This window comes from Eptatretus burgeri, chromosome 6, assembly GCF_056783735.1.
Source record: "Eptatretus burgeri isolate ZD-2024b chromosome 6, Ebu_testis_v1, whole genome shotgun sequence".
NCBI classification, from domain to species: Eukaryota; Metazoa; Chordata; class Myxini; order Myxiniformes; family Myxinidae; genus Eptatretus; species Eptatretus burgeri.
This window is the reverse complement of record NC_140966.1, coordinates 99,626,413-99,651,323: the sequence shown is the minus strand read 5'-3', so window position 1 is coordinate 99,651,323 and position 24,911 is coordinate 99,626,413. Positions and strand designations below refer to the sequence as shown.

Sequence of the window (24,911 nt, the reverse complement as noted above, 5' to 3'; positions counted from 1 at the left end):
ATTTACAAAGGAGAGGTTTTTTTTTTTTAAACAAATTTGTTGGAATTGTTTGAGGAAGTTACTGATTGAGTTATTATTTTATTTATTCAGAGGCATCTTGATTGCTGCTGATGCAATGCTCCTATTAGCAGGAAGCTGGTACTCATTTTACCAACCTCTGAAGGATGACAGGCTGAGTCAACCCTATCTGGTGTTCATTCAGCGGCCAGACACGGACTTAAACTCAAGACCCAAGGATCTTAAGCCAGACACCTCACCGTTAAGCCGACACTAGGCCTCCTGATTGAGTTGATGAAGGAAGTATACTACTCCAACTACTACGCTGGCAGGATGGCCAAGAGGTGTGCACACTTGCCTCTGAACTGTCGAGCCTGGGCTTCAATCTTGGCCCAGCTACAAACTGTCATCCTGGTGTCTTGTAGGCATGCTGAGCCATCAATGTGGGTGCCATCCCTCTGGTAGATGTTAAATTGGGTGTCCCATCTGGCGGCATGAGTTGGTGGACCTTAAATATCCCAGGGTGACCTTTGCGAAGAGTAAGCAAGCTATCATCGGCACCCTGACCAACTTCAAAATTCCTGCTCTAACCTCCGAGGGACACTGCATTAGCGGCACAGCCATGCCTTCAGCGAACGATGCAACTTGCAGTCTTGTGCTGCATACAAAAGAAGTCGATTGCAACTACGATTCCTTCAACAGCCCTAATCACTTCTACCATCTTGAGGTGTCGGCTTACATCTCCCAACATCTCTTGAACACTTTTGGTCAAAGTCTTTCAGGAATTAGCCAGTGTGCTGGTGATAACTTGCCATCTCATGGCAACAAAAGGATCAGCCTGTTCATCCTAACACCCACAGTTTTGCCTATGCCGATGATCTTGATGTGATTGCACAAGGAGGCGATTTCACCCACATTGAAGAAACGCTGACTGCAGCATGACCTGGACTGACTAACTACTACACTGTCAACCAGCTTCGATCAAATCCAGGGAAGACACAGGTCAGCCTCTTTCACCTGTGGAACTGACACCAACAAACAGCTGAAAATCAAGTGAAATAGCACATCATTGGACTTCTGTCCATATCTAGTTTACCTGGGAGTGACTCTGGACTGCACATTGACCTTTATTGAGCACGTCATGAAGACCAAATGTAAGATCAGCTCATGGAACATCAACATTTGAAAACTAACCACCACAAAGTGAGGGGCTGATCCTCATACAATCAGGATATCATCGCTTGCTCTCTACTACTTCTGGACTGAGTGTGCATGTCCAGTATGGGAAAGCTCAACTCTGTGCTCAACGAAGGCTGCCGAATCATCATAGGTTGTCTGAAATCCACCAACACGAACAGCCTCTATGTGTTGGCTGGGATTGCCCCACCAGACATCAGGAGAGCAATCACCAACAGATCAGAGTGCACCTGACAGCTACAAGACACCAGACATCCTCTGCATAACCATGTGGATGTAAGGAAGCACCTGAAATCCCAAAAGAGCTTCTGTGGCTTTCTGGAACCACTTGAGGTCCAATAAAATAGCTGTGGAAGCTTCACCTGCAAGATCTGCCACAAACAACCATAAGTACGACACCTGCAGGGAAGCTCCCCAGAGGAGCTGAGAACAAGTGGTGTACCTGGAAAGCTCTCAACCGAATGCGCACTCAGGTTGGCAGATCAAGGCATAACATGGTAAAATGGGGGTATGCTGACAGACCTTCTGCCTCCGTGAATGTGGCAAGAGTCAGACCATAGACCACCTGCCTACCTGCTCATAGCTTGAGACTCCCTGCACAGCAGAATATCTTGCTGAAGCCAACAAATGGGCAGTCGGTTATGTCAAGTCCTGGATAAAGATAATATGATGGGATGGATGGACATGATGGGATGGATGGAGACCTCCCACAGTGTCTATTGAGAAGAGAAGGTGAGTTATCATCGAAAGCCTGATGCAATTTCAAATTCCTGCCACCTTCTGTGAAGTGTCAGGCCTGGCCAGCCAGTTCGTAAAACATTTGGGCCAAAACCTTTCCCTGGTCGATCCAACCAGAAGGTGGGAATGTTTATTGTGTAGTCTTTGTCGCCGTAACCGAGGAAGGGCCTAGTTGCCAGGGAATGGTTTCATTGGAGCACTACCAAACTGATTCCGGCACCCCATGGATTTGGCGATCAGGAGAGTTTGAGGCGGGACCTTGTTGAGATTGAGTTAGAAGAACCACTCCTTTCACATCTTCAGACTCATGGTGCTGCTAAGTCAGTTTTGAATTGGCTCGGGGACACAATCCTGGATGGGTCGTCACTCCAATGCAGGATACCCAAATGGTTCACTCTTTTGTAAGGTGGTTCTCATTTTTCCTGATTACAGAAGGATGTCAGGCTGAGTAAACCAACTTGGTGTTATAGTGCACTATGATGTGTAATTTCGTAGAATTTTTGTGCCAAAATTGATTTTTTTGCAGTTTTGTCAACTATAGGGGGTAAATTAACAGAAAAATTCGGGGTGAATTTTTTCGTGAACTTTTAGGGTATTTGGGGCGGCCCAAATATTTCTTGGCCTATATCTTCGCTCCTAGACATAATAATGTCCTTTATATGTATGTTCTATATCCTATATATGTCCTATAATATGTTCGCTTCATAATATTGGTGTCTAGGATAGGGTTTATGGGGGCTCTGAGTTCAATTATGATGGTTATTAGGTGACCTGAGGTCAAGGTCATAGGTCCAAGGTCACCACAGGGTCATAAATAGCCTCAAACGGTCAATTAGCCAAAATAATTGAACTATATCATGTAGTACCACTTTATATGGGTTTTTGTGGGTGTGGAATTCAATGGTGACATTCTTTTTTTTTATTGGAGGTCATGATCAGGGTATAAAGGTCATGGTCAAGGTCATTTGGGTGGGCAATTGTAATGTATTTCAAGGAACATGTATTTGAAACTCTCTGGGTATACCCATAATTATAATGATGAGCGTCCCGTCACAGACGGATTCCGTTCCATGAGCTCAATATGACAACCAGTGGCGGCTCTTGTAAGAGCCGGATCGCAGTCGATGTACTCCATGGCCTTACCTAATGAGGCCTACAAAACGTCCTTGTACACGACATTTTTGGTGTACACTACTCCTTTTTATTTTTGGACTCTGGTTTTCACTGTCGGTCGCACAAATTATGACCACACAAATATGACACTGAATTTTTTTGGACTCAAAATAGTTACATGGGACATAGGACACATAGATAGGTACCAAATATGGTGTATGAAGTCTCTAACGTGAGACCTTAACCCGGGTAGGGACTTCGATGACACGGCTGTAACGTTTCATCATGGAGTAAAGTATTCAACTGCTAAGGATTCTTTGGACGAAAAGTGTTTATTCTGCTTCAGAGTTGAAGTTTGACTATTGCCACTACGTATGATGCACTCTTATAGATACGAAGTTTCTTTCAGTCCAGGTCACAGTACCGAGAAAAACGTGAAGCGACCGCGAGGAGGAGCATAAAATTGGTCCTTCAGTATTAATATATAGATAAGTTTAATATGATTAATCAAGTAAGATAAGGTACTTACAGATCATATTTGTTTATGGAAATAAATTCCAATTAACAGAGCTAAATTGTCATATCCCCCTAAAAATGCAGTATCGAATTACATTTCCATTAAAACTTCCTTTATGATAAATTTCTGTTCATCAAACATAACTTTTAACTTTACCATTATAAACTTTCAAATCAAATGATTTAGGATCTACATAATGTGTTGATCAATAAAAATAGTCATTATACATGTATCTTGATGTGTTCTGCCCCTTATGGGACACCATGTATTTCTGGGGATTTCCCCGGGATTTCCCCATTGAACCATGCTGGTGCCAAATCCATCATGCCATGTTTTGGAAAATTACTGGAGAAAAGTGGTTCTCTTGAGAGGTATGTATGCTAAAACTTCCACCTATATCATAATGTAAAACCATAGTCTCTAAATTATTATGTTATTTGGTCAAATATTCTATTTAAATTTAAACTTTCATTATATTAACTAGTTTGTGTATGGTGGCCTATAAGTGCCATACATTTCTGACTAAAATTATAGCATAAAAACAGAATGATACATATATTCAAGTCCAATGAAAATAACATTCTATGTAATGTAATATTAAGGTAGACTATGATTATATGATATCAAATAATTTTTAAAAAAGCAAAAGGCATTCTTAGTTAAAAAATTATTATCAAATCTGTGTTGGCAGAATAACTGAATATGAACCTGGTGGTCTGCACATCTTGCCCATTATTTTCTTCTTTATTTTCAGGTGTTTCCCTGTATCACTGTGAACGTGCCCATGCAGTCAAGCTCTGAACACTTTAACCTCCCTGAAAAAATGTCTCAACAAAAAGCTGCAGAAGTGAGGACTTGCATCATTTGCAAGGAGGGAGACTCTGTCAATAAGAAACTTGTTGATAAACATGATATATCACTCGTGAAACATCTAAAAGAAAAGGTGGTGGAGCGGGCTAATCTCGGTGATGTGAACCTCAAATCACTGGCAGATCATTTCATTAGCCTGTCTGAGTCAGATTTCCGTAATGTCTGTTATCACAGCGAGTGTTGCAAACCTCTTGCAAACAAGGCCAACTTAGAGATGTGTAGAAAACGTGCTCTTCCCCAAACACCAACTCTTTCTGATGCATCCTCTATCTCTGATGTATTGCCAGTGATTCCAAAACGTGGAAGGCAATCAAAGACAGATAAATCTGAGGCAGCAAGGCCTCTTATAAGGCAGAAAGGTGCTAAAGTGCTTCTGAAGGAAAAGAAATGTATATTCTATACATGTTCTTTTTGTCCAAAATCATTACAAGGGCTGCACAGAGTAGTATCGGATCCTAAGGGTCAAAGGTTTATAGAAATCAAAGGGGCTACTGATGATGACTTAGTCAGATTGAGTCTAGCTGAACTGTCAGATCCTGGAGATGCAGCAGCATTAGAGAAATACTATCATCGAGACCGTCTTGGGTTTGCAGACAGACGTTGCAAGGAACTTGGAGATAGCGATGCATATAGACATGTGAGAAATGTGTGTGATGCTGAATTTGTTGTGTATGTGAGAGATTCCCTAAGTGTAGATGACTGTGTCCTTAGCATGACTGAGTTAAATGACTTTTATCTTGATCTGTTGAAGGAGAAGAAAATTTATGAGCAGAGAAGTGACAATCACAAGAAGCACTTGAAGGAGTTGATTGAACAGCATGTGCCAGATGTTGAATTTGTTGAGCCTCCAAATCGTAGGCAGAGTCACAGAGTTATGAGGAAGAAGTCAGTGGGCCAAGCTGTTGAGTTTGCAACTGCAGACACAGATGCATGGGTTCTAATAGATCTATCTTGTGCCCTGAGGAAAGAGGTTCTCGGTGCAAGAAATTGGAAATTCACAGGTGACTTCAATGACTTAAAAAAACTCCCCTATGCTAGAGTTCGTAATAACGCATATCATGTATGGCTCTGAAGCTAGAAGAATCTCAGGACAGCATGAAGCAGAGGTGAAGAAGAAGGTTGATGTTGTATGCCAGCTGATTGTGCAGAGCTCATTGATTCTCAAGAATATCAGAATCAATGCACCCCACAGGCTTGAAGAGGACTTCTTTACCCATGATCATGAGGAGGCTGACTCACAGGTCCCTCTTCATGTTCTTCACTGCATAAAGGACTGTGCATTCAGACATATTGTTGTTGCATCTCCAGACACTGATGTGTTGGTCCTCTTTATTGACCTCGTCGCACATGGACGTTTGGAAACTTTGACCACACTGGAATTTCACACAGGAAAGGGCAACAAGTTCAGAAAGATCGATGCGGTGGAGAGAGTGAGGAGCATCGGCCATCAGAAGTGTCAAGGTCTCGTCGGGGTACACTACTTCACTGGTGCTGACTGGGGTGGTAAGTTTGTGGGTGTGACAAAGAAGTGGTGGATCACAGAGTACTTTAAATTGGACCCCACTGATCCCATCATTGATGCCTTCCAGAGATTGGGAGATGACCCTCTCTCATCGACTGAACTTGTTTGGTCGTGGGTCGTGAAAGCACCAGCAGCAACGCCGGAGAGAGCTCGCTGACCACGCCAGGGGCCCGAGGTCAGGCGAGGCCGTGGGGAGTCGACGTCATGACCTGCTCACCGTCGCGCCACGAGGGCGCGGGTAAGACCCTCCGGTCTCACGGGACCCGTTCGGTTCTCCAGGTCCCGTGCCATAAAGGTTTACGAACCCCATCCACCTCCCTGCCTATGGGGAGGGGTTTTCTTTGCTTTTGTATGACTGCTGTGGCACCGTGCCCCTATAAGTAGACCTGTGTAAGTGACTGTACATTGCTTGTATTCGGTGGTAACGCTTTCTATTGTTTCTTGTACATTGCATGACTGCCTTGCTTCTGAATACGTGTGTGTTATAATAAATGTCCTTGTTCGAAATGTATCCTGTTCGTCGTCTTTTTCCCTTTTGAAAGTGCCATCTTGAATCGCGGAATAAATTAGTAGTGAGTTTTGAACACCCGGGTAAAGAAGAGAATCTGATCCTTCGAGTTCGTTGATAACACCGCTCGGTTATCACTGTAGCACGGAACGGGTCGCTTAAGCGGTTCGTGTCCTTGGCCGACCTGCGGCGAGGTACGATCGCCCGGTTGACTACTCACGCAGGTACTTAGGTCGGTCGAATTTGGCGAGCAACCCTATCCTGCGCGGGTGGGCAATTGGCACGATCGTGATGAGGTTAAACCTCCACCCGTGACTGGCTCCTGGCGGTAGTTCCAGGAGGGTCACGACTGAATTGTCCGTCCGGTGGGCGACGCGGTTGCGATTGGAGTCATGCAATCGCTCGCATGCCAGGCGGGCCAGAATTCGTAACAATATTTACCAGCCACCTTGATGGTTAAGCCAACACCAGGATAGATTGAGTTATGTGAGCGACTATATCATTTAGACATCATGGTTTGAGGAGATTCCTCCTATGTCTGATTTTCCTTAAGGGTGGTGGGGGGGGGGAGTTGGGAGTTTCAAGAAGAAAGGGGGAGGGGAGTACAGAGTTGAGGAGGGGGAGGGCAAAAAGTTGGAAGAGGGGGGTTGAGGACTTGCTTTTTGGGGGGGGTTGAGAACTTGGGGTGGGTAGGCAGTTTTGAAGAACTGGAGTGGGGAGGGTGTTTGGAGAATTGGGGAGAGGAGGAGGTTTGAAAAATTGAGGTGGGGAGAGGCTTTGAATATTTGGGGTGGGGAGGAGGTGTGAGGAATTGTGCTGGAAAGGGGGGGGGGGTTAAGAATTGTGGTGGGGAGAGGAATTGAGTTGAGGACTTGTGATTGTGTGGGGAGGACAGGTACGCTGTATCAACGTCAACAGGTACTGGCGATCTGCTCGGTATTCGAATTGTAGTAACTACCGAGTCCGTATATCTCTATCAAAGCGACACTCTGACACCCTTTATTAAGAAAAAAAATACTCAAGAAGTGATGAGTAATTGACAGTGGTGCAACCAGAATTTTTATAAGGGGGGGGGCGTGGTGGGGGTCCCACATTGTCTGTGTTGTGCAAATTAACCACGACGGACTAAAAGGAGTATAGGGTGAAGTAGAGAAGGTCTATTTGTCGACTTTACACTCCACATTCGGGACGAGGGCCGTACTCGTACTGACTCCCTCCAGCTTTCTCGTTGCACTCCTGGTAACTTGAGATGCACAGACATGTGAGCGCAGCAATGGCTCATCGCCTTGGGGGGGGGGGGGGGTGAACGTTCCGCATGTATGACGTCACCAGCCGACACGTCCGAGTCAAACCACCAACCTCCTCGTTCTTCCCTCCAGAAGCTTCAAGACAGTTGTTTACCACCTTCTCAGATCATCGCTCATCCAAAACCATGACCTTTTGTACCCCCATTAACCCTCCCCTACCCTTCTTTCCTCCTCACATCCCTGATTTGTTCAAGTTTCCCTGTATTTTGCCCCCCTGAACCCAGCTGTTGATGCGTTTCCCTCCTCTCTGTGCAACTGTTCCTTTTGTTCCGTCACGTCCTCAATGCCGATGTATCGGTTACGTCATTACCTGTACCTGTACCTGTACCTGTACCTGTACCTGTACCTGTACCTGTACGTACAGGTCAGAAACTCAGAAGAACCATGAGCGAAAATGCGGCTCGCACTTTCTCACAAAAAGCTAACATCAACAACCGGTCTGAGAAAGGTTCGACGAGACGGACTGGTGGGTCATCGAGGACAAAGAAAGAAAGAGAGAGAGAGAGGGAGAGAGCGCGGTAATAAAACGTTCGGTCGTAAACAAAAGGGAGGAGACGCGACGTGGAGGGGCGGAAACCAAACAATTAAAAATACAATAATTAATTTTAAAAAAGAAAGGGGGTGTGGGGGGAGACAGGGGTCGAGCAGGTGAGAAAGGAGGGAAGCGAGGAGTTGTGGTCGGAGGGGCCGGAAAGAGATCCAGACGCTAAGATAGGCACTCGACGATCGGCCGCCGCGCCCCTCGGCCTCACTCGGGCCGCACGTACATGAGCCGAGTGCGTTGAGTGATGGGAAACTGCCTGAAAGTGGCGAGCCTCGACGATGTGTCCCTCCTGCATGACTCGGATGCCGGAAGCGGCGGAGAGCAAGACCTGGGCCCACCTCCCCCCTACCAGGTTAGATTCCGCGTCCGCCTCACACGCTCGCGGAGGCCCCTCAGTGCAACTAGCCGAGGTTGGGGGCACCGTGTCTAGCTAGGCCGCGACATCGGGACGGTGATCGTTCGGCCACAGACGGGACGGAGCTGCCTCTCCTCAGTCGGTTCGTGTCGGGAAACGATGAACAGGCTTTCTCTGACTCCGCATAGGCCCGGATACGTGCGCGGTGAGAGACCTCTCTTATTGATGGTCTTTAGGATGCCGGAGATAGTTGCACCAGGTTGCAGGATGTTCGAGCACTTTGTGTTGTTTTTTTTTTGGTGTTCGTGTCGACGTGTCCACGCAAAGAGCACTCTCACTCGGCGAGAGGTTCGTTGGACATCGAAAAGAGGCACGACCCGTGATACCTACGATCCTCGGTTCGGAACGAGCATCTTGGTTGTGGCTGCTGAAGGTCGTTCACCTTGAAGGTCCTTTGGTCGTGACCGAACGGGTGCGAATTGCGTCCACGGGACGAACAAGACCCGAGCGTGGAACCCAGCGACTCCGTTTGGGTGTTTAATTACACAAAGGGCTTCATTGTGGGCCCTTTGGGGGTCATGCTCGGCACGTTACTGGTAAACGGGACCACAAGCACGGATATGGGGGGGGGGGCTTCCCCCACCTTATCTGTATCATTTGTTAACCTTCCATCCTTTAGATTTCCATGAGCCTCGACCTCGATATAAAACAATGATTCCTCCGTCCCTTACCACCTATGAATCCAGTAAATTAAATCCTTTTGTTTATTTTAATTCCGATAAAAAAAATCTAAATTGTAAACGTTCGGAGATTAAAAGTCATAAAAAAAAAATTATATATATATATATATATATATATACAGGTACATACTTTGTGTGACCGATGGTGCATTTCTACCTGTTCTGACCCTTTCCGAACCAACTTGGCATCGGTTTCCTAATTGAACGAAAGTAAATAAATACCAGAATGGGCACTCTGTAGAGCGGATACCCCCCCACCAGGTTGAACCTTTACGTTTCGTATCCCAATGATAGACTGGATCTGGACCCGGACCCAGATGTGAACCAAAATCTCATCGGTTTGTCCTTGTCACACACCCGACCTGCCCACCAAGTTTCATCCGAACCTGTCCACAACTTTTTCAGATATTCTATACACAAACAAAGAGACAAATGGGGATGAAAACATAAGCTTTGTCCACCTTTGGTGGCAGAGGGTTACAAGACAGGGCATTTGTAAATGTGCAGCCATGTTGAGAGGGGGGGTAGAGGAGTGGGAAGAGAAGAGAGAGAGAGAGAGAGAGAGAGAGAGAGAGAGAGAGAGAGAGAGAGAGAGAGAGAGAGAGAGAGAGAGAGAGAGAGAGAGAGAGAGAGAGAGAGAGAGAGAGAGAGAGAGAGAGAGAGAGAGAGAGAGAGAGAGAGAGAGAGAGAGAGAGAGAGAGAGAGAGAGAGAGAGAGAGAGAGAGAGAGAGAGAGAGAGAGAGAGAGAGAGAGAGAGAGAGAGAGAGAGAGACAGACAGACAGACAGACAGACAGACAGACAGACAGACAGACAGACAGACAGAGAGAGAGACAGACAGACAGACAGACAGACAGACAGACAGACAGACATAGAGATGCTGGGGTTAGGGACAGTGGAGATGAGAGAGGATGAGGTGGGGGGGAGGAGGGAGAGAGAGGAGACTAGGGAGGGAGAAGAGGAGAAGAGGAGTAGAGGGAGAGAGAGGAGGAAGGATGAGAGGTGGTTTGGGTCACAATTAGGGAAATAGATGACCTTATAGATTTCAGGATCAGTGCTCACTCACTCACTCACTCACTCACTCACTTGCTCACTGGCACACAGCATCGTTGGAATAGCTTTTCGTATTCCTTTTGGAACCGGCCAGGCCTGACCTTTGACTGAAGGCAGCAGGAATATGAAAATTGATTCGGGGTGCCAGCGATAACTGACATACTCTTCTCGAATGACACCGTGGCATCCGAATGTCGACCTCACAGTCGGGTCCTCCAGGTTAATGTCTCTCCCATGGATGGTGCACAAATCACCAGGATGGCAGTTTATAGCTGGGCCAAGATTATAAACCTACACCCGACAGCTCAAAAATAGTGTTCATACCTTAAAGTTATCCTGCTCGAATGTGTGATATCAAATGTGATTTGGTGGACTTGCAGGGGGAGTGCAAGCAAATTTCTTTACTTGTCTCAACGCTAATAAATTTTTTTTTCCATACATAGTCGAGGCTCGTGGAAGAGCTAGAACTGGTACAGTATAGTGAACAGATCAGGACACAACAGTACAAAAGGAAAAGGACAAAGGACAGAGGACAGAGGAAGAAAGGGGTGAGGGGAAACACCACCAGCGGAGTTGTCGGCTCAGATAGAGGCGGACTTGGACAAACAATGGGTGTAGGAAGGAATGTGGGTTGGGGGGGGGGGGCAGGAGAGGATACATGGGGTGGCAATATAAATAAAGAAGGAAACTCTCAGGGGGGAAAAAAAACTTCAGATTTTGAAGGATGAGGGATTGGGGTGGGATTAATGAGGGGAGTAAAGATCATTGTTTTGGATTGGGGATTTATATCAAGGCAAGTTTTTCCGACTTTTCCAGATAAATATGCACTCCCTTCCTTCAACTCTTGCCCTGAAGATGATGCCATGGTGATGGGACGTGGATTGCAGCGATTTCGGGAAATTGGGCCTGTGAAGGGTCCACGAGGCATAAACCTCGTTCCAATGATGGCTGCCATTTATCATCGAGGACAGAATCGTTTCCCGATTTTTAAAGATTTTGTTTGTGACCGCATCAAAGTGAACCGCAGATATGACATATTGGTGTCCCTTTGGTGACGTAATGCCTCAGTTCTGATGTAAAAATCTTTTAGATGCAACTTTTCATGATTAAAGGCCCAGATGGCCAAATGCACGCCTGTTGTTGGCTTAATGGTTTGGGGTGGTGGGCTTGCGATCCTCAGATTCTGAGTTCAAATCCCACTCGGCTGTTGAATTAATACCAGGTGGGGTTGACTCAGCCTGTCATCCTTCTGAGGTCGGCGAAATTGAGTACCAGCTTGCTGGTATCCCATGTCGGAGTGGTGATCCATCTAGGATTCTGCCTAATAGCCAAGGAGACTGCTTGGGCAGCACCAACGCTCTGCACAGAGTATGGTCCCAATGGATGGATGGATAGCCTAATGTTGGAAAACCCACACCACGACTGTGACCCCCTCTCTCTTCCCATTTTTAAATTTCTAAATGCACCTACACAGTACGCATGCATCCTGAAATGTATTGCTTTGCGCCTCACTTTGATTGCTTGATGGAATGCCTTTTTGTGCTGTTTTTAAACATAGGTTGCCTTACTTGATCAGCGAGACATGCAGCTTGAATGCAGCCATTGTCCCGGCAACTACAAAGTCATCACGCGTGCGTTATCGTGTTCATGCCCGATAAGTTTGCACCAAATTTGACGTTCAGAGCTGTTTTGATGGAACCTTTGTTCATTGTATGTTCATCATCATACTTTATGTCAACAAGTGTTTTCTTGGTGTGTTTTGTTTGTGCACCAGACTTGGTGGTTTAATGGTTATAGCATCCACTCTGAGTCTGGGAGGTCGGTGGTTCAAACCACGGCTGAGTCGTACCAAAGATTTAAAAAATGATACTCAGCATTTAATTGGATAGAGCATGGACAAACAATGCTGGGGCGACAATGGAAAACCACCCAGTATAACACCTGCCAAGAAACTGCTTTGGCAGCACCAACGCTCTGTAAGACTTTTTGAGTGCTTTGTTTGTTGTTTTGTATATCTGACTTCTATGCCCTCCTGAACCTTTGGATGGAATGAGTTGAAAATTGGTGGCTGTACTCGTGGTGTGTATTGGAAGGTTTTAAGTGGTTAAAGAAAAAAAAAACTGTAGCCCCAGGGATTCAGGATGGGGGAGGACTCCAATTCTCTGTATGTAAATCCGTGTGGTATAGTGCCACTCCTTGTGGGAGGGTGTATTGTAAGAGCAGTACTAAAACACCCAAACTTTGGGGGAAGTTAACCCGTCACTTCTTCGCCAGTGAGAATAATGAGCACGGTGCAAAAATAAACAAAAAAAATTATAACTTTTGTAACAGTTGCTACAAGTAGATGCATCTATAAACGGTTGTGCCAGACTCGTAGATGCCTGCTCTTGTGATAGGTTTATGCATGAGTCGTTGAGCTATCGAGCCGAGGTTTGAATTTGTTTTGAACTGTCATCCTCGTGTTCAGCATGCTGAGTGAAGCGTCAACGTGTGTGCATATCCATCCGAAGGACATTAAGCTGCAGGACGTCTCAGCCAGCAGTGGTTGTTTGTCGAAGTTCAATTTCTCACAGTCTTTTTGTGAAGAGTACGCAAGTTATAGCTGGCACCCTGAACAAATCCATAATTCTTGCCCTCATCCGAAAGACGAGCAGAGTGATGACTTCGTCTTCATACTTGAGTGTGGGCCACACCAATGCGATGCAACGTGACTGTCTTGGGGGTAATGGTATGAAATTGCGGAACGTTTCTGCGCCCCATGACGCACCAGGCTACACCAACCAATGCCAAAGGACTGGCCTTCATGGGTTCCACCATGAAAAACCGAGATGGTGAGTAATGACTGGTCTTTCTGGTGAGCTTCACATGTACAGTAACAAGAGAAGAACGAGATGGCTTTCCTTTCCACTGAAAGGGAGGCTGAAAGGGAGGCTGAAAGGTTTGAAGTCAAATTGGAGATGAAGCCTACCCCTGTTAATCCACCCCAAACCCACCCTTCTTTAAATTCTCTGTTTTCCTTCCTGAAAGCCCCTGTAGTATCCATCTTGTTTACCCTGAGTACTCCACCACATCCCTCTCCCTTCCACAGATCTCCTGATGTCCCTGTTCCATACTGTTGTGCTTCCCTCTCTCGCCCCTTCTTGTCTCCTGCTCATTTTGTTATATGTTCTGTGTTAGCTCTTATACAAGCCTCGACGAAGTATACAAAAATAAAGCCTCCCGAGGTACAGAGTGCCTCAGGAAGGTAGTCACCCAGAGAATGTGACTAACTTGTAGATTTGAGTTCCAAAGTTCTCAGACTTTGTTTCTCCAAAATTTCCAGCATTTTAGAGTTTAAGTTTGAATGGCTGTTGATTCTCCCTGATGTTTGCTGATGATTCTGGTAAAGAATCTGTGTTGGTTGGGAAAAAGGATATTTTTGAAGTTGTTGGTTATGTCCAAATCATGGACATTTGGTTATGTCCAAATCATGTATGAGTGACTGTTTAGTGGTATATTGTGTTGCGTGCATGGAGAGCGTTTTTTTACCCCACGCATGCGAAACAAAAAGTGGGGCTAAGCAATTGGTTCATTGGGAAGGTCTGTCTGTCTATAGAGGAACAACTTGCTTTCAACTGAATGTTATATTTTGAACATGGTACAACACAAATCGAAACATATATTGGAATACAAACCTGTAGTTTAGCAGCACATTGGTCCTGAATTTGGCAAATTGTCTGGAATCTGGTCCCGATCGTCCATGTCCTTGTTTCTCAAGACTCATAGGGTAAGGTGTTTTGGGAACTCTCAAGTTTACCTTGTGATTTGATATGGAATATATTGTTGATTATATAACACGCAAAGGTATAGTATAACACCGGTCAACAAGCGTATCATGAGACTAAGGATTCGTCACTCCTTGGGTGTCATTTCCCTGGTCTCTGTCTAAGCTCCGACTGAGGAGTGTGATCTCACTGTGAAGGACACATTCTATGTCGCGCTCGAGTCTGGTGGATCAGTGCCCCAGGCGAGATACTCTTCTCGTCTTGGGGGATTTCAATGCATTGATTGGCACTGATAGGGTTGGTGTGTGTTGGTCTCCATGGGTCTGGAACTGTGAACCTGAATAGCACTAAGTTCCTTTACTTTTCAAGAAGTCATTGTCTTAGAGTGGCTGGTTCATGGTTTCAGCGCCCACAAGCTCATCGCTGGACTTTGTATTCCAACGCTGGCGGTGTGGCAAAGGAGATTGACCATGTCCTCGTTGATGGTCACTGGAGGATGGTCCAGAACTGCATGGTCTACCAGAGTGCTCAATTCCTCAATACCGACCACAGGCTTGTTGTCGCAACTCTGAAGTTGCAGCTTAAATCCGGGAGAATGGTACCATCCCAGCCTCGGATGGATGTTGGCAAGATATAGGATGAGAAGGTAGCTGAGGTATTTGTGAGCAGGCTGAGTGGGGATTTGGGGGGTCTGGTTGCTTTGGGAATCTTGAAGAGTTGTGGAGTACTTTCAAGACTACCATGCTGTTGCAGGTGGATAACTTGGAACTGGCTGCAGGGTGAAGAAGAATTTTGTCTCTCAAGGGACACTGGATATCATTGACCAGAGTCGCAGGGCCAAGCTTAATGGTCGAGTTGAGCTGTTCAGGGAGCTGCAGCATAAAACTGTACGTGTGCTGAGGGTGGACAATGAGGCATGTGTGCGAGGAATCTGTGAGGGGGTAGATCATCACATGTGGTCAAGTGATTCTCGTCCCGCTTACAGGAGAATTCGTGCATTACGTTCCTCCAAGCCCATCCCTCGGTGTACTGCAGTTCGAGCGGAAGGTGGTGGACTCTTGACAGAGGGGTCCGAAGTGAAGACCCATTGGGCCATTTACTTTGAGTTGCTGTACCAGGCTGACCCACCAGCTGTTGAGTTGGACATCTGGGTTGTTACTATTCCGATTGCTGACCCTACAATCAACTGTGGTCCACCTTCGTTTATTGGAAACACAGGCTGTGGTGAATGGTGTAGTAGATAGCAGAAAAATCGTGCAAATTATGATACAAGCATCAAATTTGGCATTTCTGTTCTGCAGGGCTTTCTGATCAAATCTGCCCGATTGGCCATTTGAAAATCCAAATTTTGAAAAATTTGAAAAAAAAAAAAAAATTCAAAAAATATTGAAGTCATAGCTGGCTGAAATTCTTGAAGCACAAGTGAACATCCCAGACAGAGAACCAAGGGGAGATGCAGTCATCATTGATGGCTCAGCACTTATCAATGCCCTACCTCCACGCACTTCAAAGATATTTGATGACTATGCAAAAGAAGACATCATCCCGAAGGTGGAATCCTATGGTGCCAGGTACGAGAGGGTGGACGTAGTGTTTGATGTGTACAATAAGTCAAGTCTGAAGTCCGAGGAAAGGTCGAAAAGGGGGCAAGGAATCAGAAGAAGAGTGACAGGAACCAGTAAGACCCCAAGTAACTGGAGAAGCTTTCTCCGAGATGACAGCAACAAGACTGAGCTGTTTCACTTCCTTGCGGAAAAGATGTGTGAAGCACAGACGACAAGCACAGTCATTGTCACAAAAGGAGAAGATGCCAAAAGCAACACAAGGAAGTCACTGGATGCTGTGTCTCCATGTTGTCATGAAGAAGCTGACACTCGAATATTCGTACATGCCAGGGATGCAACGACGGATGGTGGCAAGTCCATTATCATGAAGGCTAATGACACGGACGTACTAGTCATAGTAATATCTGTACTGCCATCCTTACAGGAACTAGGTCTTGAGAACATGTGGATTGCCTTTGGCCAAGGAGCCAAGGTGCGATGGATTCCAGTCCATGAGGTTGTTTCTGCAATAGGGCCTGAGAAAGCTAGAGGGATCCCATACTTCCATGCGTTCACTGGATGTGACGTCGTGTCTGCCTTCCGCGGTAAAGGGAAGAAAACTGCATGGCAGACTTGGAACGTCTTTGATGATGTTTCTGAAACATTCACCAATCTCATCCAGCATCCAACATTGATTCGTGATCTTGACTTTTTTGAAGTTTTTTTTTTTTTTTCAAATTTTTCAAAATTTGGATTTTCAAATGGTCAATCAGGCAGATTTGATTAGAATCCCCTGGAGAACAAATGTGCCAAATTTGATGCTTGTGTCATCATTTGCACGATTCCTCTCAAAAATTGCTGTTATCTGCCCCACGAGAACCAGTTGAAATGTGGTAAAGCTCCTGGGATCTGTGGCATCCACGCTGAACTTCTCAATGCTGGTGGAAATGCTGCACTCGTGTCGTTGCATGCAGATCTGTGCTCTGTCTGGAACAGAGGCATCATCCCAACTGACTGGAAGAGGGGCCTTGTCCCTCTCTGGAAAGGGAAAGGTGATTGCCAGAACTGCAACAACTACCGAGGGGTGACGCTGCTCTCAGTGACGGGCAATGTCTTTGCTCAGATAATTCTAGATAGGGTTCGCCACCATCTGCTTGAGCAGCAGCGTCCAGAGCAGTCAGGCATTACACCCAAGAGTTCAATGATTGAGCATATCCTTGCTCTTCAGGTCCTCACCGAACGCAGATGTGTGTTTCGGCAGGGGCTGCTCGCAGCCGATGTTGATCTATGCAAAGCGTCCAATTCAGTGAATTGGGATGCCCTCTGGAGGATTCCCAGTCTTCGTGGGGTACCACCAAAACTAATCAATTTGATGTATAAACTATACTCTGGTACTGAGAGTGCTGTGAGATGTGGTGGTACCATCTCTGACTTTTTTTTTTCCAGTTGTTACTTGGGTTCGTCAGGGTGTGTACTCTCCCTCACACTTTTCAGTGCTTGTATGGACTGCATTCTGGGGAGGATGCTGGAGAGATCAAGCTGTGGTGCATCGTTTGGGAATGTCAAGATCTCTGACCTTGATTTTGCAGACGATGCAGTCATCTTTTTGAGATTCTGGATATCCTTTTGGTGCCCTCGAGATGCTGAATTGGGAGTCTGAGCTGCTAGGATTATGGATTTCCTTGGTCAAAATGAATATGGGGGCTTTCAATGACATCTTGGATGCTGCTATCTTGTCTGTACCTGTTTGTGGTCAGGATGTTGAGGTCACATGGAGATTCACTTGCCTTGGCAGTGATATTCATGTCTCTGCTGGCTGTGAGCCAGAGGTCAATTGACGTCTGGGTCAGGCCTGTCGAGTCATGGATTCACTGGATCATGTGGTGTGGCGCTGTCGGTACTTGTGCGGGAGGATGAAAGTCCGAGTATTTAGGTCCTTGGTGCTTCCCATCTTTGTCTGTGGATGAGACTCGTACTCTGACCAGGGATCTGAGATGGAGACTTAACTCCTTCAGTACCAGGTCACTTCGGAGAATCCTTGACTATCGCTGGTCGGACTTTGTGTCCAACGAGCGGTTGCTGAGGGAGACTCAGATGAGATTTATGACCCGTATAGTCCGTGTGTCATCTGCGGCCGTATGGACATGTGGCTCGTTTTCCTGATGCTAATCCTGCTCACCAGATTCTCTCAGCGAGGAAGCCTCGTGAGTTGTGGAGCCAATGGTCCGACCACGTGCCTCGTGGTTGCAGCAGGTTGATCGACATCTCAAGGAGATGGGGATGGGCCAGGCATCTGCTTGGGGGATGGCCAGACGGAGGCCCCTGGAGTACCAGTGGGAAGTGGACGCAGTGGTGCGCTGTTACAGTGCAAGCTCCCATACCTGAGCTGACCTGACTCTAAGGTTGGCTGATGTAATCTGTTGATTGTAATTTAGAGTAAAGTACAGTAATATAAATACGTGACACGTGGAATGTTGATGGTAGATGTTACAGCTTATTTATTTATCATGCGTCTTCAGGGAAATTCTGTCCTCTTCTCGATGTAGAACTATTTTGTGGAACTAGCAATTTCTGGCTCTCTCTGATTATAGAACAGTTTCTTATTTTAAGAGTGGTTTCCCAGGGGATAGGATTTTCTGGAATGTTTGTGAACAGTTTGTATAAGAAGCAAACTGAGAGGAGAGCATCACCATTTGCTTTGCTGTGTGCAGTGCCATCTCGGCTCTCTCTGTATCGATTTTTTTCCTCCAAAATTGATGTATATCGGTAGGCTCATACCGGTATATACTGGTATGTCAGTATTAAAAGCCAATTTTTTTAATGCAGGTTCCAAAAATACGTAATGATACAACGGTCAATTACGTATTCCGATATTAGCAAATGCAAGGCCAGTCTGACTACTGTGGATCATGTAATCAGTAAATTGGCACAGGCTGGTATGACTTTCACAGATCGCTGTACCGATAATCGGCACAGTCCGGTATGATTATTGCGAATCGCTGTACTGGTAATCGGCATAGTCCGGTATGATTATTATGGATTGCCGTATCGGTAATCGGCATAGTCCGGTATGATTACTGTGGATTGCCGTATCGGTAATCGGCACAGGCCGGTCTGACTTTCACAGATCGCCGTACCGGTAATCAGCACAGTCCTGTATGATTATTCCGGATCGCTGTATCGGTAATCGGCACAGGCCAGTCTGACTACTGCGGATCGCGTAATCGGTAAATTGGCACAGGATGGTATGACGATTATGGATCTCCATGTCAGTAATCAGCACAGGCTTTCTAAAGCACACCAAATTCATACAAAATAAGCAATTGGCAATTGCTATAAAAACAGCCACGAGGGCAAAGCAAATGTGATTGCCTGTACGGTGCTCATGTGCTGAGAGTTAAAAGTTAAAACCTACTGTACCTACTTCCTGGTATGTCTTTATGTCATACGTTCCACTCTTCCAAATGCAGCCGAGTGCATCAAACCTTTTAAAATCATGTGCGGTATTTAAAGATTGTGAACACCTTTCTTTGATTTGTTGGTGATATACCGATTACGTTTTTTTTCATATCGTTTTTTTCCCTGTATACATTACCGGTATATTCAAAATTTCAATACCGGTATATCAATATGAAAAATTACACTGGTATTTCGATATATCACCGGACCCTCGTGCCATCCCAGTGTGTTGCATTAATTTTGTCCAATCTTTCAAATAAATAAAGACTTTGGACAACTCTCACCCAACTGCTCCGTTGGACATCAGTATTTATCAAAAAAAACCTGGGTTTTGTGACACCACTCATCACTGGATTTTCCAGAGAACTGTGCATATCTCACCCAGGCTGCAGAATCTGACTGGATGATTGTAAATATATCCAGGGTGTCCCAAAAGTCACCTTGGGATTTAGAAATTAAATAACATTTCTGTTTTTTATCCCCCGCCGCGTGGCGGAAGGGGGATATTGTTGTCACCCAGGTCGTTCGTCCGTCCGTCCGTCCGGGCGTCAACATTTATAGCTGTGAGTGCGATAACTCATAAACTGTTTGCCATGTCGATTTGAAATTTGAGTCACACATGTACCACCTGAAAAGGAAGAACCCTATTGATTTTGGGCTTGGCCGGATCCAAGATGGCCGACTGGGGCGGCCATTTTGAAAAAAAAAAGTTTTTTGTAATAAATGGAAAACCGCTTTTCTGATTTTAATTATTTTTGGTTACTACGTTCCTTACCCCTGGGAAACTTTTTCGAGATGATGACCAAATGGTGTCTTGGTTCCAATTCACCTCTCATTATCTGGAATATGTATGACCTTTTTCATTCAATGGCGGGGGATTCCCCATCTCTGATGGTATATTTAATAATTTATTTTTCTTTTCTTTTCAGAATTTAGATTAACATTTGGAAATTACCCATGTAAAAATTCACAACTGAACAAAGAACCAAAATCGTGGAATTTTATTTTAAATTTCATCGATCAATTATTCTCACCTAAAGAGCATGGACACCGAATAATTTCATGAAATCCAGAAATTTAGTGGCCATCACGTTCTCCTGATTTGACGCCTCCCGATTATTTTCTTTGGGGTTACCTAAAGGAGTGTGTATACATCAATAAGCCCCATACAATTCAGCAGCTCAAAGACAACATCTGTGCAGAAATTTGAGGGCTGCAGCCAGAGTTATTGTCCGCTGTTATGGAAAATGCTGTCGAAAGAACCCGTCTCTGCGAAGACGAAAATGAAGGACATCTCAGCTGCATCATTTTTCAAAATAAAGCAAATTTATCTCCATTTTGTACATTTTCTTTTGGTCTAAAAATAATCATCAATTATTAAAAAATAGAAATGTTATTTAATTTCTAAATCCTGAGGTGACTTTTGGGACACCCAGTATATACAGGGGGCTGCAAAAGTAGGTATACAGTAATGTATACAGTACCGTAATATGCTCCTCGTCAGTTAAATTACGAGCCATCGTTAAATTCCCACTTTACCTGCAAATAAAAGATGTATTATAGAAAAAAATTACGAAAAAAAAATATTAAAAATCGTAATAATGATTTTAATGAATTAAATGAATTCTAGTATTAAGTGAATCCAAGCACCACTATTATAATACTGGTAATACTGGTATAATCCTTACTGAAAACCTACTTTTGCAGCCCCCTGTCTATATATATATATATATATATATATATATATATATATATATATATATATATATATATATATATATATATATATATATATATATCATGCACTGTAGAATTGCTCCCTTTTCTCCTGATGTGGTGAATTAAATTTGGGGTGGTTTTGCCTAAAATAGGAAATTAGTCATCCATGATATTCTCATGCTGTTTCCCTTACACAGCAATGAGAGAATGTCACTTCTTCAGCCTTTTTCATTGGCTCACCGACAAACCCCAAAGCTCATCCTTGATTGGCTGGCCTGCAGATAAAGGGCCAAACTGCCTAGCAACAGCTGATCCTCATTAGCAAAGCTGTTATTTGTTTCAGTATTAATTTATATTTAATGATATTAAATAGTGATGTGGCCTCAATGACTGATAGTGTTCCTGAGACTGTGAAGTATTAAATACTGTGCTACTAGTAATCCATTTATGTTGGTTGTTGTTGGGTGTGCTTTTCCCAATTAGCATACCACAGTATACATGCATAATTACTCACAGGGATTCTGGTTTGACCAAATGTAAATTGCAATGCTAAGATTACAGGTTCAAACCTGACCCCAACTGAACAGTTAATGACAAGACCTCTTGGTCTATTCTGCTCCATCCAGCTGCTTTAGCAATGCCTTTTGGTGGAGTGGCAAGCTTTTGACACTTATTCTCTGCCACGGACATGTTCATGACTTGTCTGCGTCTGACTTCTCTGTAAAGAGTATGGGGCACACCTTTTAAAAACAAAACAAAAAATTCTTCCTTTTCCTGCATGTTATGAGGAATGAAGAATCAATTTTTTTTTCCTCCAAAATAATTTTCAAAGCCATAAACACAAGTTTCATTCCATTGGCGTTAGGTCATGCACGTCGTTGGGAAGAATATGTGGCGCTGGCCGAAACTATATACAACAGTCCGGAGTGACATGTTTAGTTTGGCTTTGTGGTCATGGGAAAATCTGACTTCGCCTTGCAATACTATTTCAATCCTTTTTACTTGAAATTATCATCAGCTTCCTACTCAACATCTTATCATATTTATCATATTAACTGGATCCCCTCTCCCCTGTGGCAATGGAATAAGCTCAAGACCTTACTCTTGTGAACGAAATTATGGGAGCATTCATTTCCATATACATCCCTCATGAGAAGCAGCCTCTCCCTCAATGTAACACATGTTGATGATGAAGCCAACCAGAATGGCAGAATTGTTCAATACCTGTCTGGGATCAAAGTTGCACTGTTTAAAGAAGGGTTTTTAAAAATCATTTTATGCTCCCAGCTGAACGACTCTGCTTTACTCTTTACTCTTTGCAAATGGTTCTCTCAGTTTGATTATTGATTCAGATATAAAAATAAACTATGGGAGGTGGAGGTCAGGATGAACTCAGCTGTAACACTGGAATGGCACTGTAGAGCGCATACCTCCGCCAGGCTGAACAGTTTACATTTTGTATCCACTGATAGGCCGGATCTGAATCCAGATCTTCATGAAAATCTTATCAATTCGTCCTTGTCACACACCCAACCTGTCCACCAAGTTGTCTGAATCCGTCGATAACTTTTTGAGATAACCTGCTCGCACAGACAGACAAATAGGGGGAAAAAACATTACCTCTGCCCATCCACTTTTGGTGGCGGAGGTAAGAATAAAAACGTGAAAATGTGATTGTTCGCTTTTGACATTGCTAAACATCAAGTCTTGTAAATAGTTTTTTTAAGTGTTTGTGTGTTTGTTTTGTGCATTTGTACGTTATTCTTTCATTGCCGAACCGTAGCACCTAGAGGCCCCAAGTTCTGGGTGTAGTATTTCAGAATCTGGGCAAAGTTTTAAGCCATCAGCTCACAGGCAAAAGGTAACCATCATGAGGTCAATAACTCTGCAGCTTCTCAATGTCCAACATGTCCCGAAACCACCGCCGGGGAAAAACTCACCCAACTGGGCAGCAACTGGTATCCCCCCTCCCCCACCCCTCCCCCATGTACCGCCGGGTAGCCCCTGCTGATGAATAAAACAGGAAATACAGGTCGTGGTGTCCCTTCGTAAACGCAGCACATTCATTCCCCCCTTGGCCAGTAATCATGATTTTCAAATGTGATATAAACTGTAAATCATTAATATTGTAAACACGTATTGGTAAGAAAATGATGTCACAAATGTAATGCGGACACCTGCATCGTGTCAGGTGAGCTGTGTGATACTTACACAAAGTCCCAATCTCTTTCAACATTGTTGTTTTTTGCCAATTGTGGACTTTCTGCTGACTGAATTTGCAAGTTTAGTTTCCTTTTGAAAAATCGCTGCATTTAAAATTCATAAAAGCGAGCAAATAATATTGGGCCTCTGCTGTAAGGAGACATTTTATTTCATTATGGAAGAGCAGAAAATGGTTCAGGAAAACTTCAGAAGGTAAGGAAAAGAGTATTGATTATGGTAGGATTTTATGAAAAGATGGGAATCGGAGAACTAGAGACCTATAAGTTGAATGTAAGTTGTTAGGAAGTTGTTTGAGATGTTACCGAGGGATCAGGTGGGTAACCATTTAAACACAGCACAGTATATTTTAATTAAAGGCAGTCCAGCATGGATTTACGAAAGGGGAAGTCATGTTTAATAAATTATTGGAATTCTATTCTACAGTTTCTGTTTCGATGTATGAGGGAAGTCCAATAGTTGTAGTATAAGTTGTCTTTTTTTTGTCAGAATGCATTTGAAAAGGCACGATGTAGAAGACCGTTAATGATGGTTATGGCTGGTAGAGTCGCGAACTGGATTGGTGATAGAATGAAGAACTAGTCTTGCTGGTGAAGGCTTGTGTCGATTTGCGTCAGCGGACAGGTAGAACATTGAGATGAAATCAGCAGGACGTTGATCGAGTTATGCTAACCGCTGTCTCTCTAGCAGCCTATTACACAATCATTACTAATATAAGTTCAATGAACGTAGCAAAAAGGGACGATGTTAACTTAATGTGATGATAACTCAAATAGGTTCTGTGGTTAATGATGTGTAATGTGGGAACAACTAGTACCAGAATATGCCATTCATTTTTGACTTCAGTTTATAAGTTTCATTTCCACCCCTTAATTGTTATTATTTCGTATGCAGCCTGTGGCTGCTGGTTGCATCATTGCTGGGAGCATGGCTCTGCTGCTCTGCTGCCCCTCTGTTTCCAGTAGGCTGGTACTCATTTTGACAGAAGGAAGACAGGCTGAGTCAACCCACCTGGTGTTATTTAACGGATTTAGAGGGACTCAAATTCAAGATCCTAAGATCTCAAGCCAGCGAGCATAACCATGAAGCCAACACCAGGCTTCACTACTTAATGCTTCTTGGACTTGAAATCATAAATTCTGTCTCTTAGCATTGCCTAGCAACCTGTTAAATGGGAAATAAATAGTTTTATTTCTTAACTTTTGACCCTTTATACTAAAAATTACAATAACTTTAAACTGCTAGAGAAAGAGCACATTTTGATCACTAATTCTTGATTTACTTGATTTATTTAGCTGCTTGCAAGCACAGAATGCAAGTCCAATCCACGTTATCATATACATACGTGTGTGTGTGTGTGTGTATATATATATATATATATATATATATATATATATATATATATATATATATATATATATATATATATATATATATATATATATATATATATATATATATATATATATATATATATATATATATATATATATATATGTATATGTATATATATATATATATATATATATATATATATATATATATATATATATATATTATATATATATATATATATATTATATATATATATATTAATTATATATATATTATATATATTATATATTATATATATATATATATATATGTATATGTATATATATATATATATATATGTATGTATATATATATATATATATATATATATATATTGTTGCGGATCCAGGGTGGCGAGAATCTGACCCGGTC

General features: G+C 43.7%; 1 protein-coding gene and 1 pseudogene across 1 annotated transcript in view; both read left to right on the top strand.

The window, feature by feature from the left end:
• Nucleotides 1-4,274: 4,274 nt before the first annotated feature.
• Nucleotides 4,275-6,381, top strand: LOC147025446 (uncharacterized; annotated as a pseudogene).
• A 1,930-nt stretch (nt 6,382-8,311) lies between these two features.
• Nucleotides 8,312-24,911, top strand: part of RNF11 (ring finger protein 11) — a 30,883-nt gene continuing 14,283 nt past the window's right edge. The window contains exon 1 of the mRNA XM_085886439.1: nt 8,312-8,665. Coding sequence (XP_085742565.1) covers nt 8,558-8,665 — 108 coding nt within the window. The 5' untranslated portion in view covers nt 8,312-8,557. The remainder of the gene's footprint in view (nt 8,666-24,911) is intronic.